Source organism: Theropithecus gelada, chromosome 4, assembly GCF_003255815.1.
Source record: "Theropithecus gelada isolate Dixy chromosome 4, Tgel_1.0, whole genome shotgun sequence".
NCBI lineage: Eukaryota > Metazoa > Chordata > Mammalia > Primates > Cercopithecidae > Theropithecus > Theropithecus gelada.
In genome coordinates, this window is record NC_037671.1 from 110,900,784 (window position 1) to 110,920,867 (window position 20,084).

A 20,084-nucleotide genomic window follows, 5' to 3' on the forward strand; every position below is an offset into this window, starting at 1 on the left:
TCAATGGTCACCTTGTTGGCTCTAAAATAACACTGGCCTCTTTGGGGAATTCCAGTGGTAAAATTAATTCTCTCTATAAAGTTTTTACAGATGATATTTCCGCTCAAGTCAAATACAGCCTATGGACATTTCCTCTCTCCACCGTGAATAACTAGAACAGAAATGTAAGCCCTTCAAGGCAAAATCAAACGGTCATTCATTTCTTAGGAAGCAGAGGAACTTCATACTGAACCCTCATCAATTCTCCATATATTCCTGTCTCTTCTGCTCCTCACAGAGCATCACAGGCATAGTGGAGCGAAGCTGGAAGATCTTTGCTTCCTAGTGTAAGTGATTTGCCAAATGGAATATGGTGTCTTCCAAGCATGGACTGAGCAACAAATGAGGTGAGCTCAGAGTCAACTGCCTGCATGCTGAGCACACGAGGAAAGACAATGGTGGAGGTTTGGGACACACGATTCCTAAGAACACACATGCGCAACAGCGATCATGTACTGGGAACTTTACACATATTATCTCATTCCATCCTCAAAACCTCAGCATACAGGAAACAGTAAGTCCTACTGCTCCATTTCAGGCCACCTCTTTTAGACTAATGGCCAATGGGCAGCAGGAGTGCTCACACCAGCCCCAGGGCTGCTCTCCAGCCGATGCAGGCTAGAGAGGCTGGCTCTCCAGGGCTGCTTTCCACACCTGCCCAGGTTAAAAATGGGGCTTGCGGCTGGGCGCGGAGGCTCACACATGTAATCCCAGCACTTTGGGAGGTTAAGGCGGGCAGATCGCCTGAGGTCGGGAGTTCGAGACCAGCCTGACCAACATGGAGAACCCTCATCTCTACTAAAAATAAAAAATTAGCCAGGCATGGTGGCGCATGACTGTAATCCCAGCTACTCGGGAGGTTGAGGCAGGAGANAAAAAAAAAAAAAAAAAAAAAAGCCGGGGGAGCCGGACGGGGGGGGAAGTTAGCTTGCACTGCCCCAAGCCTCCTGCAGGAGGTGCATCGACAGCAAAACCCTGGAGTCTACATTTTCATTAAGCTCAGCAGGTTGAGTCCTGGGCACTAGGAAGTTTGAGACCCATTTTCCTAAACATTATTCATATCAATGAATGTCAAATACTGCAAGGATGCTTCTTTTCTAGAAAAGCAGAACCTTAACAGCAACCCACAAGCAACCCCCTAGTTTCCTGGGACCTGCCACTGTGACTAACACCTCTTTCAGTCAAAGACTGATTAGATACAGAGATATAGACAGAGACAGGGTTTCCCTCCCCCACTTGAAACTGATCAAGTGACAAAGGTTAACCAACATAAACTTCAGGACATGACTGAAAGCCCTGAACTCTTGTTCCCAGGGCACCCCCGCCCCCCAACATTTTAAGCGCTCTATAGGGGGCTATAAATATTCCGTTTGGATGGTCAACATAAGCCCAAACAAGTGCTTAAGGCTTTCCTTTTCATCTGCCTTCTGATATTCTTATAATTTCTATTTTTAAAAAAACAGGTCTTCTTTCCCAGAGAGCCAGCCATTTGGTTTTTATAGCAAGGAAAGGATTGGCTTCTCTGGAAAAGCAAACAGAACTTTCCTTCTTTTCAAGTACATGATTGCCTTCTAGCAATGCCAAGGGAACGTGAAATTTAGGGAAAGGCAGGCTCTCAAATGGCTGGCCACTGCTAAGTTACTTCAAAGTTGTATTAAAGTTGTATTAAAAACTGTTTGTCAAAGTCATTTAAATTTTTGATTTCTGTAAATTTTAACTTTTTTAGTTAAAAAATGGGATTACTGTTTTCTAATTCATTGCAAAAGCAAATCAAGGTAATTTTTAATAAAATAGGAAGCTGCAAAGGAGAGGGAGGAGGAGGAGAAGCACATTTTCAGAATTCCTGCCAAGTAAAACACTGGGCTGAACATGCCACAGACAGGAACTCCCCCAAACTCACAGGGTCCACAGGAGCAGCGGGAGAAACATTATCCTCTGGATGAGAAAAGTGAGGCTCAGCATCTTCATTCAGGCTCCCCAAAAAGCAGAGTCTGAGCCAAGGATTTGGGTACAGAAGTTTATTTGGAAGGTAACCCTGAGATTCCCAAAGGAGGGGGTAGGAAGAGTGTGGCAGGAAGGGCAGGAAGCCCATGGGAGGTGTGAAAGCGAGGATGCTGTGGGCAGCTGGGGCTCATTCCAGAGCCCATCTGCAGAGCTGTGTGGACTGCACCTCAGGACCGTTTCCACCAGGGTAAAGAGGCTGGGGTAGTATCCACCAAAGCCCAGAACTCCCTGGGTGAGTCAAAAAACCCGTACAGGGCAGCCCAGGACCCGAACCCACGTCTGACTCAAAACCTGTATGCTTGTTACCATGCCACCTCTCAGAGTTTCCACAAACATAGGCTTCTCTTGCCATTCAGATGTTGCATATGAATGACAGACCTGGTCTTTTTTCACTTTTACCTTTTAATTCACCCACCTACCCTTATTTTCTTGTCCCCTCAACCTTCAAAATGGAAGACTTCCTTCCGAGATGTTTGCCCACAGGCATTTAACTTCCTTCACAAGCAACGTAACTATCTCAAAAAGAAAAAGAAAAGTCTATGTTTGTGGTGTCTGGGGAAGGAGTCTGCTGGGGCTGTTTTTTCCAGCACAAGCAGCATCACTATGGAACAGCCACCTGGAGCTTAGGAGAGGGGAGGAATGGTAAAGCTCAGGGCAGAGGCGGGGGGGGCGCTGCCTGGGAGACTGTCACACGCAGAGAGCACAGTCTTGCCAGGACACCAGGAAAGGGTTAGTGGCTCCCACTAGGCTGGCAGTGGAAGAACCTGCAAGGTTCCATCAGGAGGCATGATGTGGACAAGCACCGTGCCTGCCTGGCTAACTAAGCTCTTTGTCCACACAGACATAGGGTATAAAGGATTAGACAGTCCGAATGGCTGCCTAAGATGAGTAATAGAATAGCGGTTTAACAGATCCAGGACTGCCTCTTTATTCTGTTTCCCTAGCAAAATAAATAAATAAATAAATAAAAGTGGCTTAACTCACCTGCTTGATCCTTACTATTTTTTTAAAAAATTAAAAAGTAAAGAAAAACAGCCGGGCGCGGTTGCTTACACCTGTAATCCCAGCACTTTGGGAGGCTGAGGGGGGTAGATCACTTGAGGTCAGGAGTTCAAGACCAGCCTGGCCAACATGGTAAAACCCCATCTCTACTAAAAATACAAAAATTATCCAGGCGTGGTGGCGTATTCCTGTAGTCCCAGCTACCTCGGAGGCTGAGGCAAGGGAATCGCTTGAAACCGGGAGGTGGAGGTTGCAGTGAGCCAAGATTGTGCCACTGCACTCCAGCCTGGGTGACAGAGAAGAAAGATTCTGTCTCCAAAAAAAAAAAAAAAAAAAAAAAAGGTACATTTGCCCCTTTCTCTGTTTTCTATAGGAATTCATTCCCACAAGTACCAAAAGTATTATAGCCTCTGTGGTAATTTCTTATTATGATAAAATACATAGAGACATAACACAGGTAGTGAATGTATCCCTCAAGAGTAATGAATCCAACAAATGGACACATGCATGTATTATACGGAATACTCAGGCCCATAACAACAGCCTAGGGTAGCTGAATGATGGCCCTAATATACCCAAGTAATTAATAAGTTCCATCATAATTTTTGTTTTATGACATTCACTTTTATATGCCAATAGTCCATTTAATGGCATTTTAAATTAGAGGAAGGCCCCAAGAGAGGAGGAGAAAGCACGAGATACCTTATTGAATCACAAATCTTACCATCTGATTTTTTAATTCCAAAAATGACCTAATAAACTTCCTTTATAATTAAATCAATCCTAACAACTTCTCTTTGGTGTTTTTCATTCATTTTTGGTAATCATGCAGAGATTTCAATTGGAAATCCATTATCATCGTAATTAAGTATAAAAATTGCTCTGTGCTCTCCCAGGAAAAAGACCCCACACTTGGTCTCCTGTGGAGCTTGACCCGGGCTCTCCAGAGGTACAAAGCAAAACTACTGGTTTTCAGTACCCTAATTTACTTGACTGCAGTGCATGAAATACACATGAATGATACACTCAAAACTTCAGACCTTCAAATGATTTCCTCATATGGAAGTCTTACCGTGAGAAAAATATGCTGGCACACAGTTTTTCATTTTTATGCCTTCACAAAGTTTTAAAATTCATGACCTACATTAAAAGTTTGCTATTTACTGGCCAGGCACGGTGGCTCACACCTGTAATCCCAGCACTCTGGGAGACCGAGGCGGGTGGATCACCTGAGGTCAGGAGTTTGAGACCAGTCTGGGCAACATGGTGAAGCCCCACCTCTACTAAAAATACAAAAATTAGCCAGGCATGGTGGTACACGCCTGTAATCTCAGCTACTCAGGAGGTTGAGGCACGAGAATCTCTTGAACCCAGGAGACAGAGGTTGCAGTGAGCCGAGATCAAGCCACTGCACTCCAGTCTGGGCGACAGAGTGACACTCTGTCTCAAAAAAATAAAAATAAAAATAAATTTTAAAAAAGAAAGTTTGCTGTTTATTAAGAAAGTAGTACTTCACAAAAGATATAACTGAACTGAAATGCACAGGCTGTTTAAGAGCCCAACAGATTACTGCAAAATGGCTATGCCTCAGGTTCAACCAAATAAGAAAAATCTTTCCACTATGGCATTTATGCAGGATTTCATCTGCCTTCAGTCACAGAGCCACTACAAGACTAAACATTATGGGTGATTTTTAAAGAGTCCGTGATGTTTTAAAAATGTTATTTTGTGCAAAAATAATTATTTTCTATTTTCTTGAAAGCGCTATAATTACTAAAATGCATGAAATTTTGATAAAATCTACTCCAGTTGGCATCTGTGTTCTTCTAATAAATTAGAAAACATTCTTTGAACAGCTTAAATAATCTGAGTTTGCAAGCAAAATTACAGCCTAAAAATATTGGCTGTTGATACCAGCAGTTAAGAAGAAAGTCAGAACAAAGCCTTACCATTGGCTGTATTCTTTTTAAAGTTATCCAGGAATTCCTCCAGCAGTTGAGACTGGTTAGGAGGGGGTAGCAGACTCTTCTGGTCCCTGGAGAACAGGTCACTGTCTGACCAGGATGTACACAGGGTGGCTTTTGTGTCCGGAGGCCGGGCAATCAGAGTGAGTCCGACGCTCTTCTCAGAAAATAGAGCCTCCATCTGCTTGAGGTCAAGATCAGACACAGCTTCCCCATTTAAGGTCATGATCTCATTGCCCTTTCTCAGCCCTGAGAAAAAGGAAGGAAAAACAGAAAAAAAGAGAGAGGGATTACTGTGAGAAATATTTTAAGATGAAAGAAGGCTGCAAACTCAAACCATGTACTCCTAGGGGCTGTTTTGTTTGTCGCTTTCTTCAAAGAAAGTGCCAGCCGGGCACAGTGACAGGTGCCTGTAGTCCCAGCTAATCAGGAGGCAGAGGTGGGAAGATCACTTGAGCCCAGGAGTTTGAGGCCAGCCTGGGGTGATATAGCAAGACTCCGTCTTTTAAATAAGAAAAACAGAAAAGAATTAAAGGGCCAAAATGTATAGTATTTAGATGCCACTAAGAGCAAAACAAATGTTAGCTCTCTCACAGCTACTATTAGAAGAAACAGTTTGAAAGAGAAACAACTTGAGAACCACTCATTCATTGCTTTTTCTAAAATTTTTCTAGTGTTCTCATGTTAACTCTGTTCCATCAGTGTCTGCCTGTCTGTCTCACACTCTCTTCCTCCTTCCCTCTGTCTATATATATGTATACACTTTCTGTCTTTTAAACACACACACATGCTCTCTCTATATATAGGCATATGCATTTTCTTTCTTTTCTCTCTCTCTCTTTCTCGTTTTTTGTTTTTTTTTTTTTTTTTTTTTTTTGAGACGGAATCTCACTCTGTCGCCCAGGCTGGAGTGCAGTGGTGCAATCTCGGCTCACTGCAAGTTCCGCCTCCCGGGTTCACGCCATTCTCCTGCCTCAGCCTCCCGAGTAGCTGAGACTACAGGCACCCACCACCACTCCTGGCTATGTTTTTGTATTTTTAGTAGAGAGAGTTTCACCGTGTTAGCCAGGATGGTCTCGATCTCCCGACCTCGTGATCCGCCCACCTTGGCCTCCCAAAGTGCTGGGATTAGAGCTGTGAGCCACTGTGCCCGGCTTCTCTCCGTCCTTTTTTATGGAGGCAGGAGTCTCACTGTATCTCCCAGGCTGGTCTTGGACTCCTGGACTCAAACAATCCTCCCATGTTCCCACCTCAGCCTTCTGAGCAGCTGGGTTTATGGGAGTGAGAGGCTGTGTTTGGTCACATTTCCAATTAAACTCTTAGGTTTACTTTCTTTAAAATTCCAAGAGAAATCTTTTTCTGACAAAACTGTATGAAGAAACATTCACTAGCCAGGCTGTATTCCACAGTTGCAAATTAAGAGGCAACAGAGGCACGGTGTGCCACACGGACCTTCCCCATACGCCAGGCCATCGGGAAGAACGTCGCTTACAAATATCCGGCTGAGATGCTGATGCTCATCCACCTGCGCTGTAACTGCAAACCCTAGGAAAGAAAATAAAAGGAAAAAGCACATCTCAACCCACCACACTCAATTTCTCCAACCACATCGGCAGTATCTCCTTGAACATATTTTCTTGTAAGTACAATATGTTGAGAAAGTCTAAATTACAACTATTTTGAAAGTACAAATATCTTGCGGGGGTAGAAAAAGAAAAATGTCAGACAAGAGGCTTAAGAAATATAAAAACATAACTTTTATTCAAAAGGTGAGACCATGCAGCCACGTGCATAACAGCATAATTCACAATAGCCAAGAGGTGGACCCCAACTGTCTGTCAATGGACGAATGGATAAGCAAAATGTGATCTATGCATACAGTGGAATATCATTCAGTCTTACAAAGGAAAAAGATCTTGGCATATGCTACAATTTGGGTGAACTTTGAGGAGAATATGCTAAGTAAAATAAGCCAGTCACAAATAGACAACACAGTATAATACTACTTATATGAGTAGCTAGAGCAGTCAACTTCAGAGAGGTAGAAAGTATTAATAGAACGGTGGTTGCCAGGGGAATTCCGAGAGATACAAAGTATTAAACTGGTGGTTGCCAGGGGCTAGGGGGAGGACAGTATGAGCAGTTGGTGTTAAATGGGTACAGAGTTCAGTTTTACAAGCTGAAAAGATTTGTAGAGATAGATGATGGTAGCACAACATTGTGAATGTACTTAACATCACAAAACGGTACACCTAAAAGTGGTCAAGACGATAAACTTTATGTTATATGTCTATTACCACAATTAAAAATTTAGAAACAAATTTAACAGCAAAAAAATACTCTTACTGAAATACATGAAATTCAGTTCAATACAACAAATAATTGCTGAGAAACAACTATGGGGTTGAGCATTTTAAGAAGGTGAAAAAAATGCTTGGATGAATACAGTGCTTGCCCTAAATATATAAGATTACATGCAAATCCTAGGGAGACCTTCCCTCTTCTGAATGCATGGCTCCTGACTTAGTGTCCCCCTCTGTGATGCCACAGTGAGGAGCACAGGTTTCCATGTCTTGGTCCCCTAATACGGAGAGTTCTTTGAGGACAGCAAGAATGTCCTGTTCCCCAGGTCTCCTCTGGGACCCCAGCAGAGCCTGGCAGATTACGGTCTCACCAGAGAGTATCTTTGCAAGTGTCTTCATTCACTCATTCCAGTACAAAGATGAACACAAATGGCAACCACAAAAAGCACAGTGAAGGCCAAGAGGAGGAGAAAAAAGGCCGAGAGGGCTTCAAAGGAAAAACCAACATAACATGGGGTCCGGGTGCAGTGGCCCACACCTGTAATCCCAGCACTTTGGGAGGCTGAGGTGGACGGATCACTTGAGTCCAGGAGTTCAAGAGCAGCCTGGCCAACATGGTGAAACCCCATCTCTACTAAAAATACAAAAATTAGCCAGGTGTAGTGGCAGGTGAGGCACCTGTAATCCCAGCTACTTGGAAGGCTGAGGCAGGGAGAATTGCTTGAACCCAGGAGGCAGAGGTTGCAATGAGCCAAGATCGTGCCAATGCACTCCAGCCTGAGCGACAGAGCAAGACTCTGTCTCAAAAAAAATAAAAAATAAAAAAATAACATAGGGGTCAGAAAAGATTATACAAATTTTTAAAAAACGAAAGTATCCTAAAAACGACATTTTAACATATTATAAACTTTAATTTATTATTAGTTTGAATCATTTTAAGGAAAATAATCATGTATCAACATATTTTAACAAGGTAAGAAATAGTATTTCTATGGAGGTATTTACCAATCATTAACCATTGTTTCTATGGATATATTTACCAAGTATTATCTAATCAAAGAGAAATGGAGGAAATGATGCTATTAAGTGACTTCAGAAGTACTGACCCTTAATTGTTTTTTGTTTTGTTTAGTTTTGAGATGGAATTTCGCTCTTGTTGCCCAGGCTGGAGTGCAATGGTGCGATCTCAGCTTACGGCTCACCGCAACCTCTGCCTCCCGGGTTCAAGCGATTCTCCTGCCTCAGCCTCCCAAGTAGCTGGGATTACAGGCATGTGCCACCACGCCTGGCTAATTTTGCATTTTTAGCAGAGATGGGGTTTCTCTATGTTGGTCAGTCTGGTCTCGAACTCCCAAACTCAGGTGATCTGCCTGCCTTGGCCTCCCAAAGTGCTGGAATTACAGGCGTGAGCCACCATGCCTGGCTGACTCTTAACTGTTAAACTCAGGGAAGAAAGAAAGAAGTAAAGCTAAAGCAATCAGATACGGTTTCTTCAAGAAAGTTAGACCCTCAGTTGGTTCTTGAAGGACAGTAGGATTCATGTCATTAGAGAGGAGGGATGGGGGAAGAAAGAGGAAAGAAGGGGAGCATTCCAGGTAGGAAGAGAAAACCAAGAGCAAAGACACTAGAGATGAAAGTAACTCTCCTATGAATCATGAGTTGATCTGCTCAGAGCAGCATCAGTACACAGTACATGGTGTTATTAATCTATATTTTCAAATTCCCATCAATTTTATATTCATTCCATTTAATTACTTTGGCATTTCCCTCTAATACTGATACCTATCTGTGTCACCTGCTAATATCAATAAATAGAAATGTAGGAAGACAAAGGAAGTTCAGAAACTACTGTCATATATTCTGAAAACGTGAATGTAAGGGAAAAGCATTAAGTCCAAAGATACTGGGGCAAAGTAGGCAAAGATGAACCACATAACTCCCTGAAAGGGGCATTCCTTACACTTACCAAAGTCACACACACTCCCAGTCTTCGTGAGCTGCACATCATAAACATTTAGTGGAAAGACTTCTATTTCATCATAAACCTGCAAAAGGTGAAAACAACAAAATCAGAGGATTTCATGTTATGATACCTTGAAAAACTACTTTGACACTATTTTTCATAATAAAACAAGAAAGCTATTAAGTTACCATTTATATAGAGACTGTTTCCAAACTAGGTGCCGGATTTAAACAAAATTTTTCCCAGAAATGACATTTTTCAGAATCAAAACGCCATGGATGTGGTTCAGTCTCCCTTTCTAAAGCTAGTGCACACTTACCTGTTCTTGCATATATTCATATGGTGCAGGGATGCAGTACTCAACATTGTCATCTACTAATTTTCGAAGTTGTAGGCCATAATGGCTGGGTTCCAATTGCCTCATCTATAAAGAAGAAGACAGTCATTCAGATTTTAAATGCTCTTTCTAAATCCATCATTGGTTAGCAGGCTCATTAAAAATCAAAGTAGAAATCGCTAAAAGAATACCACAAAAAATTTGCTGAATTTAAACCTATATAAGAGCTCTAATTTAAACATTTGGATGCAGGCCAGGCACAGTGGCTCACACCTGTAATCCCAGCACTTTGTGAGGCCAAGGAGGGTGGATTACTTGAGGTCAGGAGTTGGAGACCAGCCTAGCCAATACAGCAAAACGTTGACTACAGTAAAAATACAAAAATTAGCCAGGTCTAGTGGCACACACCTGTAATACCAGCTACTTGGGAGACTGAGGCAGAAGAAATGATTGAACCCAGGAAGTGGAGGTTGTAGTGAGCTGAGACAGCACCACTGCACTCCAGCCTGGATGACAGAGCAAGGCTCCATCTCAAATAAATAAATAAATAAATATATGCATACTAGTATGCAAAAAAGTAAAGGGGGACAACTATTTTATTTTTTATTTTTTATTTTTTGAGACGGAGTCTCGCTCTGTTGCCCAAGCTGGAGTGCAGTGGCGTGATCTCCACTCACTACAAGCTCCGCCTCCTGGGTTCACGCCATTCTCTTGCCTCAGACTCCCGAGTGGCTGGGACTACAGGCGCCCGCCACCACGCCCGGTTGATTTTTTGTATTTTTAGTAGAGACGGGGTTTCACCGTGTTAGCCAGGATGGTCGTGATCTCCTGACCTCGTGATCTGCCCATCTCGGCCTCCCAAAGTGCTAGGATTACAGGCATGAGCCACCATGCCCGGCAGACAATTATTTTTAAGAAGGTTTTCTCTGAACACTATTGCTTATGATTAAAGGCAAAAGATGCATTTTTAAGAGATTACAGTAGAACATATCTGATAGTAGAAGAAATCTTACCAGCTCAGCAAATGCCATCTCTTTAGTTAGGTTGAGCCTAACCTTGTTTCTCATTACTAAAATACAGAAATTTGTAAAATGTGAACAAATCTACAGACTTCAGAATTAAGAATGTCCTACTCCAAAAACTTTTCAAAAGGAAAATGTTTACACACACACACTCATATTTTCTCTGTCATGCATATTTTCAACAGTGAGAAATTTATCTCAGGCATATGCTCTAACTGGGTCAAACTGACCCACTACTTCTTTTTTTTTCTTTTTTTTTTATTTGGGACGGAGTCCCGCTCTGTCGCCCAGGCTGGAGTGCAGTGGCGCGATCTCGGCTCACTGCGAGCTCCGCCTCCCGGGTTCATGCCATTCTCCGGCCTCAGCTTCCCGAGTAGCTGGGACTACAGGCGTCCCCACCACGTCCGGCTAATTTTTTGTATTTTTAGTAGAGACGGGGTTTCACCGTGTCAGCCAGGATGGTCTCGATCTGACTTTGTGATCCGACGCATCAGCCTCTCAAAGTGCTGGGATTACAGGCGTGAGCCACCGCGCCTGGCCGACCCACTGCTTCTGATACCCTTTATTACTCAGAAAATTATGAGTTTAATAGAGGGTATCATTGGTATAGAACATTGTTGGTTTTCTGAATAAAAACGTTACATATGGGAGCAAAAGGGAATTAAGTTCATAAGGATATAAACTACATATAAATGTACAGAATCCTAATGTTTCAAGTCAAAGTGAAAAAGGGGGACTAAAATTAAACATCTTTCACATTTATTAAGTGCACATGATTAAGCATTACTTAAACTCTATATGCCTTTTTCACCATGTCAACATATTTGATTGTATTTTCTCTGGAAACTTAAAACTATTTAAGCTCTACTACACCACCTGGTGGTCGAAAAGCTTCTGATCTGATGTTGCTGAATATATTCTCTCTCAGAGGGCCCTCTTTAAGACTTACCATAAACTCCCTTTTCAGATCAGGAATGAAACCCAGTTTGAAAAATGAATAAAACATCATCATATATTAATCTCCATAAAGCAACTGTGAATATATCAAGTTTCGTGTTTAATCTGGAGAAATCCGATAAAACTATTTAGGATTAAATTAAATTACCTCAAAGTTTATGCTGCCTTCTTATAACACACCATCTCTAAGTAACTTAAATAGCAATGGATTTCATAATTATTCTAGATACCAAAGTATACATAGAATTTCAGTAGATTAGCTCAGGTTCTTCATGAAGGTGGGGGATCATGATCTAATAACTCATTCTTCTAAAGAGATCAAGGAATAGAATGCAAATTAATCAATATGCTAATAAATACATTAACTAATAAATATGCTAATATGTTCCCTGGTGTGGAAACTGGGCCCTTGAATACCACATGAATTTAGAAGGCATAAGATTGCAACATTAATGATTATTTCTACTCAGAAGTATATTTTTGCAGCAAAATCCATTACCTTGCATGCCAGAGTCAAAATGTCTTCTACTCTGTGCTCTGGCTTGATCCCTACAGTAACTCCGTGATTATCCTGAAAGTGGACATAAGTCTGGATTTCCCATGCATTGTCTCGGGGAACACTGTCTACTGTTGAACCATACATATGCAGAAGTTCGTCGACCTGTTTGTAGATGCCAAAAGAAAATGCAGACAAATTTGATTAACAAATGAAGGAAACCACCAGCCAAATGTCCCGTTCATTTATGGACTATTTAGAGTAAACACTCACACGCTTTACATCACTGGCTTCTCACAGCCTTCTAAGGCCAACAATGTTTCCTCACTCATTTTATGCAGATGAAACTGCAGCCACGGGAAGTGGAGTGAAAGTCAGTGACTGCCTGTCCTGTGTTCTTTCCACTGTGTCGATTGGCCGCTTATGCCGAGTTAGAACACCACAATCCAGCTGGAAACGGTGGCTGACGCCTATAATCCCAGCACTTTGGGAGGCCAAGGCGGGCAGATCACCTGAGGTCAGGGGTTCAAGACCAGCCTGGCCAACATGGTGAAACAGTGTCTCTACTAAAAATACAAAAATTAGCCAGGCGTGGTGATATGCGCCTGTAGTCCCCGCTACTTGGGAAGCTGAGGCAGGAGAATCGCTTGAACCTGGGAGGCAGAGGTTACAGTGAGCCGAGATCGCGCCACTGCACTCCAGCCTGGGCAACAGAGTAAGAGTCTGTCTCAAAAAAATAAAAAAAGAACACCGCAATCCATGTAAGGACTGCTGAGTATCCACGCTTACTACTCTGGGATCATGGTTGAGAAGGGCCACTGTGAAGCCTGCATCTAAGCCATAATCCCTCTCCGACCTTCCACTAAATTCCAGACACACCTTGTCCATGGCCACTGACATCTGCCTGCTATCCTAACCCTGAACTGCACTTCATCCAAGCACGAACTTTCTCTTCTAAGTCTACCTGGTTTTTTTGTCTTTGTTTCTTCTTTTTAATTTTAGCCTAACTCATCACTGATAGAAATCTATTTGTTCCTTAAAATTACCTGTAGTCCTGATAAATCTTCTCTCTATCCTTCAGCTACCTCACACACAGACACTGTTGGAAAATCATCTCAAAGAATACCACCTTCAGGAAGCCCTTCCCAAGAAAGTTTAGTTTGCCAAACTACATCATCACAACAATTGCTGACTTCATGCTAATATGTCCTTTCATAATTCATAACAAAAATAGCATACATTTCTTAAGCAATGTAGACACGTTTCTCTCTGGCTAGGTTCTTACATTCACGTAGCAGTAAAGAAAAGATTTGGGGCTTTGAAATCAAAAGTCTCAGACGCTACCAGCAAAGTATGGCCTAGGACAAGATTTACCTTGCTACGATTCAGCTATTTTGTAAAAGAGGACATTATTAATATAATTAATATTGAAAAAATTACTTGTGACTTAAGTTTTGTGAGCGAAAGAGGTCACTTATGTGAAACACCTTACATACCAAAAAATGTCACCAATAGATTCAATACTATCACATTATTATATATCATTCATCATACTTTAAAGTTATCATTAATGGGTGATTTTACTTTGAATTCCATGCATTTTTAAATACAAAGTAAAAGATCCTCCTATGTAGGATTTAAAAACTAGAAGAGACATCATAAAGAAATTTCAAAGAACAAAGCAAAACAAAAATCCATCTCTCTGTGTCATCTTTTTGAAAACATGGCGCTCAACTTTGAAGTGACATTTCTGGATCTGTCACGGATCTGTCGCTTTCAGCACATTTTTCTGGAAGGGTGATCACAGCCAGAATGAACATCCCCACACGTGCCAATGACAAAGGAAAAGACAGGACCAGATGCAAGGAGCCAGGGATGCCAGGAACCAACCCGGACACTCTCTCCTAAAGGCTCTTGTCTTACACAGGCACATTATTTTCTCCGGTTCATTCTCTGGGCAGTGATTTCAACCCAGTGCTTAGCAACAAACAGATGCTGCCTTAAAGGTGCAGGCCCCCACCTCTGAAACCAGGCTTGTTGAGAAGCAAACTAAAACCCAGCAGAGGTCACTGTGGAGTAAGAAACTTCACAAAGAACAAGGCCTGGAGGAAGTCACAGGCTCCCACTGAGGGTGGCAGAGCAATTTACTGCTGCACTTTAGGAGATCGGGAAAAACGTAATTATAGATAAACAGGTGGGGGAGGGACATGAGCAGTACAAATTAACACTGTGCCTTCACACCCTCTTGTTCCCACTGTTACTGACAATCAGAGAAAGGCTGTATCACCAGCCCGGCGCAGTGGCTCACGTCTGCAATCCCAGCACTTTGGAAGACCGAGGCGGGTGGATCACCTAAGGTCACGAGTTCAGGACCAGACTGGCCAACATGGTAAAACCCCATCTCTACTAAAAATAAAAATTATCCGGGCATGGTGGCACGCATCTGTAGTCCCAGCTACTCAGGAGGCTGAGGCAGGAGAATCGCTTGAACCTGGGAGGCGGAGGTTACAGTGAGCCAAGATCATGCCACTGCAATACAGCCTGGGTGACAGGGGAGACTCCACCTCAAAAAAAAAGAAAGATTGCATCTCATGAGGCCAAATGAAACAAGCTCTTGACATGCCATCAGTTCACTCACCACTCACAACCAGCCCTCTCAGGGAGACACCATCATCACTTCCTATGGAATAGGCAGGACACATGTGGCTCAGGACATTCTAGAAACTTGCCCAAGTTTACACAACTAGTGCCTATGGTACTCCGGGGAACTGAAGGGTGGAAGTCTGGCTTGAGCTGGTTCACACCACCGCTATATTACACAGAATGCCCGCCTGGCAGTTAACTCCCTTTATATAAAATGGGTACAACCTACATGTCCTGATTACTTTCCATTATTCTACACTACACACCATGGTCCCACTGAATAGAACGGCTCAGGGAACATTCCCCAAAAGGCAGTGGTAAGCTCCTGCTCCATGCCGGTGCTCACTTCCATCTCATCTCTCTGCTGTACCGTCCTTACAGAGACAGTGCTGAAACCATATACACCCTCCAACCTGGTTTAAAATGACCCTCTCTTAGGAAGTCTCTCCTCTCTCTCCTTTCTCTGCCCTCAAGTCCTCTCACTTAGATGAGTTCACTCTCCTATGTCCCTGGTACAGCATTTGGCTAAGCCCAGCCCACAGGGGGGTCACTTCTAAGTCCCGCACCAGGATAAGATGAATGCCAGCAGAGGCTTTGTCTTCTGTATCCTCATTCTCCCTCAGCCATTAACACAGTGCGTCCCGTACCCAGGACACACTCAAAACTTGAGTGCTGAGCTGGATACAACTAGAAATTCACAGTCACATACAGGCATGAGAGGTAAACGCTGTTCGTTTTCAGTATCTTACTCAACTCTGTTGACATAGTGTCAAGTTCTTAATGCTCTCTGGAAGCTATGAGAAGAGAAATTAACAGATTATTGAAGGACAACAAGTTCTGAACAACAGAAAAGTGTGCAGATAGATGGAAGGATGGAAGGACAAAAGAAATAATCCTATTAAAATCCATTAAACAAGGTGCTGTGCTACAATTGCTCTGAGCAATGGTTTTCTGAGTCTACACTGTTGACCCGAGATGTAGTGAACCATAGGAGAGAAGATGCCCATCAAAGCCAAGGCCATCGAAGAGTTAGACCCTCTCAAGAGGCCCCTCAATGAAAAGTTAAATGTAATTTTTGGTGTGTGTTAGGCAGACACACACACACATACACACACACACCCGTCACAAATGTATATACAGTTCAAGAAAAGTAAAACCTGGTTATTCAAAGGAAGTACCAAGAATTTAAAATTAATTCATTAGAACTAGAAAAAGAAAAAGCTACTTGGTGCTTATAGATCTCTTAGGTGGTTGTAAGCTTTGCCCATTTGGAGGGAAAGTTGGATTAATTCTCTGAAGGAGGGTCAATGCTATCCAAGTTGAAAATACATGTGCTTTAGTTTCAGGAAACCAGATAAAATATTCTCCAACATTCTTTTCATAAAAAGAATGAAGAATCCTGAAAATAAGCATTAAAAATGGAGTCATCTGGAAAATTCTTTTTCCAGGTTACCCATTTCAAAGATGCCACTATGTTAAATGAATATTTTCAACCACCCAGAATTCCATGGTTGGCTACCTCTGTCAGGACTGTTACACACCTACCATGCCTCCTACTCTACTTCCTCCCCTCAAAGAAAAAACCTATATATTTCTACTTCCTTCACTTAAGGAAAAAAAAAAAATATATATATATATATATATTTCCAACTAGCCTCTTCAAGGTTTCCTGGTCCTGAGAATACAAATGGAGACAGAAAAAAATACAATAATAGAAAGACAATCCAGGTCAAATCTCAGCCTCATTAGGGGCCGTTATCTAGTGCCTCTGCACTTCTGTTTCTTCACCTTCAAAAGAGCTTAAAAACAACAGCCTCGTGGGGTGGTTAGGAGACTGACGGGAGGAACTGCACTTGAAAGACAGAAATTGTAAAGATGTTTTGGACGTTGAGCCTGGATCAGGTCTTTATACAGTAGTACTGGGCATAACTACTGTATTTCAGCGATGACCACTGTAAAGAACTTCCTGAGAATCATCCTTTGTTCCAAAGCCCTGGGGCACTGTAGTGGCCACTGCTGCTCAGATCACCTTGCAGTCAGCTCCAATTGGCCATCATGACATGGGAACATCACTGGGCTGCAGCCACAGCCACTCCAGACTGACTAGTGAATGTCTGCAAATCACTTTAGCTCTCCTTGGAGGGCATTCCACAGAAGTATTTTTTATTATTATTATTACATCAAGGGTCCTGAAACCACATGTCAAATTACTTATGCTCAGTATGCAGCAAGGAGAAAAAATGGAAACTCCGTGTGTTCTCACAGCAGATGCTTTTGGATCAAATGGCTCGTAATTACTACTTGGATCACTGAAGGGAAGTGAGTAGCAAAATCACAATCTGGCTGTCACAAATGGGCCCACACCACTACAGTGGCTGATAAAAGGAAAGTCTATTTGCAAGGGAGATGAGGAGAAAACACAAAAGGGAGTTGCATGCTCCCAGTTTTCTTAACAACAGTAAAATGTCATAGAAGAGAAAGTGTTTATTTCCTTCTTGGACTGATGCCCATACATCGGTTGATATGAAAGAAAAACAAAGATGGATCTAGCTAGCTCGCTAGCTGTATGCGTACAGGTATACGTATATATGCTGTATAGGGTTGCGTATTAATATTCTGTCTCAACAGATTACCATACTGTGGTGAAGAGTAAGCTGTTTCATTCATATTTTCCATTTAAGAAACCAATATTAGGGGTTTTGTTTTGGTTTCGGGGTTTTTTGGGGTTTTTTAGTTTGTTTTTTTTTTCGGTTTGCAGCTCATGACTAACATGACAATACCGCATTCACTCACTGCCACAGAAGGTTGGGACAGCCCAAACCAATTTTCCAGGAGAAGGGGCCGAGGCCCAGGGGCTGCCACATTTCTGCAATGAAGCTTCCGGGGTTGCCGCCATCCGAGCCTTACTGGGGACTTTGTTGTCACAATCTCCATGACAAACACCTCCCTTCAAAGGCCGTATAAGACTCACTATTACTCATCCAGACGTTCGCCATGAAAAGCTTTCGTTTTTGGCTAGCCAAAGTGTCCTCTAAAAAAATGCTCAAGTAAGACTGGCTTTGTTCCAGCCTTAACAGATTTTGAATTAGGGTGACTCACTGTTGGACTGTTATATGATGCATCAATTAGAGTGGAATAGTTAAAATGCACACGGCCCCTCCCTCACAACAGCCTTTCTGTGTTATAGAAATGAGCATAATTTACTTATTGTATAAAAATACATTTGTGCAGGTTACAAGTATTCTCCAAGAATGATTAGCAGATGAAAAGTAGCAAGATTAAATATTCATTATTTAGCCAGGCAGAATTGTAAGTCCCAGAGATATTAAAAAAAAAAACAAATTACACCCTTAGTTCTATCTGCCATTCAATCTGAATCTAGTTATCTGGGTACTATAGCACAGAAATTATAGAGGCTGCATTAAAATAGTCCTATAAATGAAAATAATTTCTTCAGTATCCCTACATCCCAAGTAATGCTTAGCTAAAATAAATAGGAGTAACTGTTTAGATGCTTAAAAAAACAAATGCAGAAATCATAGTTTCTTCTCACTCCTTAGAGCATTCAATGGGACCTGTTTTTTGAGCCCAACTTAAGCACTAAGCTTAATCCTCACTGTAAGTGGCTACATGAGCAAAATTTATTTTCAAAGTCCAACATACACTCTGTTAATAGGAAGCGTACTGATGCTATAGTTTCATAACTTTCTTTATTCGGGGACAGGGTCTTACTCTGTCACCCAGGTCAGAGTGCAGTGGCGCGATCTTGGCTCACTGCAACCTCTGCCTCCCAGGCTCAAGCAATCCTCCCACCTCAGCCTCCCAGGAGCACGCCACTACACTTGGCTAAGTTTTTGCATTTTTGGTAGAGACAGGGTTTCACAATGTTGCCCAGGCCAGTCTCAAACGATCCACCTGACTCGGCCTCCCAAAATTCTGGGATTACAGGCACGAGCCACCATGCCAGGCCTCTTAACTTTCAAAGTAAGAATTTTACATTGTTACACAGTGCTGGAAGAGATATGACCCTAAAATTATGGACCTTTATTACAAATCAGTCATTCTCAGCCATTAAATGACTACATCTAGTAGAAATAATTAATCCTCAAACTTATTAAGCAAGTACTATATCCTTAGCAGTGTGCTATAGATTGAGAATATACAGGTAATCATAGGGCATATATAAACTATATCAATTACAAGCTTTCCTGGGAGCCATGACATATGCACTTGACAGAATGGCTAACAGTAAGAGATATAAGTGCAGAGTAAGAACTGGCCGGGCGCGGTGGCTCATGCCTGTAATCTCAGCACTTTGGGAGACTGAGGTGGGTCGATCGTGATGTCCAGAGTTCAAGACCAGCCTGGCCAACATAGTGAAACCCCATCTCTACTAAAAATACAAAAATTAGCCAGGCATGGTGAAGGGCGCCTGTAATCCCAGCTACTTGGGAGGCTGAGGCAGGAGAACTGCTTCAATCTGGGAGGCGGAGGTTGCAGTGAGCTGAGATCACACCACTGCACTCCAGCCTGGGCAACAGAGCAAGACTTCATCTCAAAAAAAAAAAAAAAAAAAATTATTTGGTGGAGGAGACATTAGAGAACTAACACAGCCTCATGGGGATGTTGTGGGTTTGAAAAAGGCACTAGGAAGAGGCATAGGCACATCCAGGATTTCATACTCTAGGATTTCATTCAGAAATCATTCTGAGGATTTGTTTGGTCAGAAGCAATTTTGGGGATGAGGAGACACTACTCAGGCCCCACTTGACAGCGCCTGAGACACACAGCAGAGAATGTACTATCTGTGTGAAGATCCCTGACAACCCTGAAAGGAAAATGCAATTTTGTATTCACTGAACTCTCAAATGAAGATAAGTACTGCTGAGGAATAGAGATGTATAAATTAAAGATGCTATTATGACTTCAGTCTAGTCATGTTGCTGATTTTAAAATGGAGTTATTGTGAGGTTAGATACCTCCAAGATGCTTGGCATTTAAGACCATCTCTTTAGAGAATACCTACTGGGACCATTTTAATTATAAATCTATTTTCAAGGAGTTCATGTAAAGATTCTGAACCAGCATTCCTCACTTAAGTTAGCATTTGTGTCATACATGTAAAACAAGATGGTGGCCATCTACAGCAAAGTTTACCTCACTGGAGTTATTGGAGTTTTGAGGTAGCTGAGTTCCAGAAAATCCATGGCTGCCACTTAAATCAAATATCTGACAGACAGGGGATGAAAAGACAATGAAATGGCCCTGTAATGTTCACTTGCCAGCTACCCTTTCTCATTATTTAAAAACTAAAGTCCTATAACATTTTAGAAGAGCTTCATATCACAATTTGT

At 42.2% G+C, this 20,084-nt stretch overlaps 1 protein-coding gene across 1 annotated transcript in view; it reads right to left on the bottom strand.

Moving 5' to 3' along the window:
• TIAM2 (T cell lymphoma invasion and metastasis 2) overlaps positions 1 to 20,084 on the bottom strand; it is a 530,409-nt gene that overhangs the window by 69,607 nt on the left and 440,718 nt on the right. Inside the window, 5 exon segments of the mRNA XM_025381328.1 lie at positions 4,995 to 5,258; positions 6,462 to 6,554; positions 9,279 to 9,357; positions 9,595 to 9,699; positions 12,091 to 12,252. Of these exon segments, the coding sequence (XP_025237113.1) occupies positions 4,995 to 5,258; positions 6,462 to 6,554; positions 9,279 to 9,357; positions 9,595 to 9,699; positions 12,091 to 12,252 (703 nt within the window).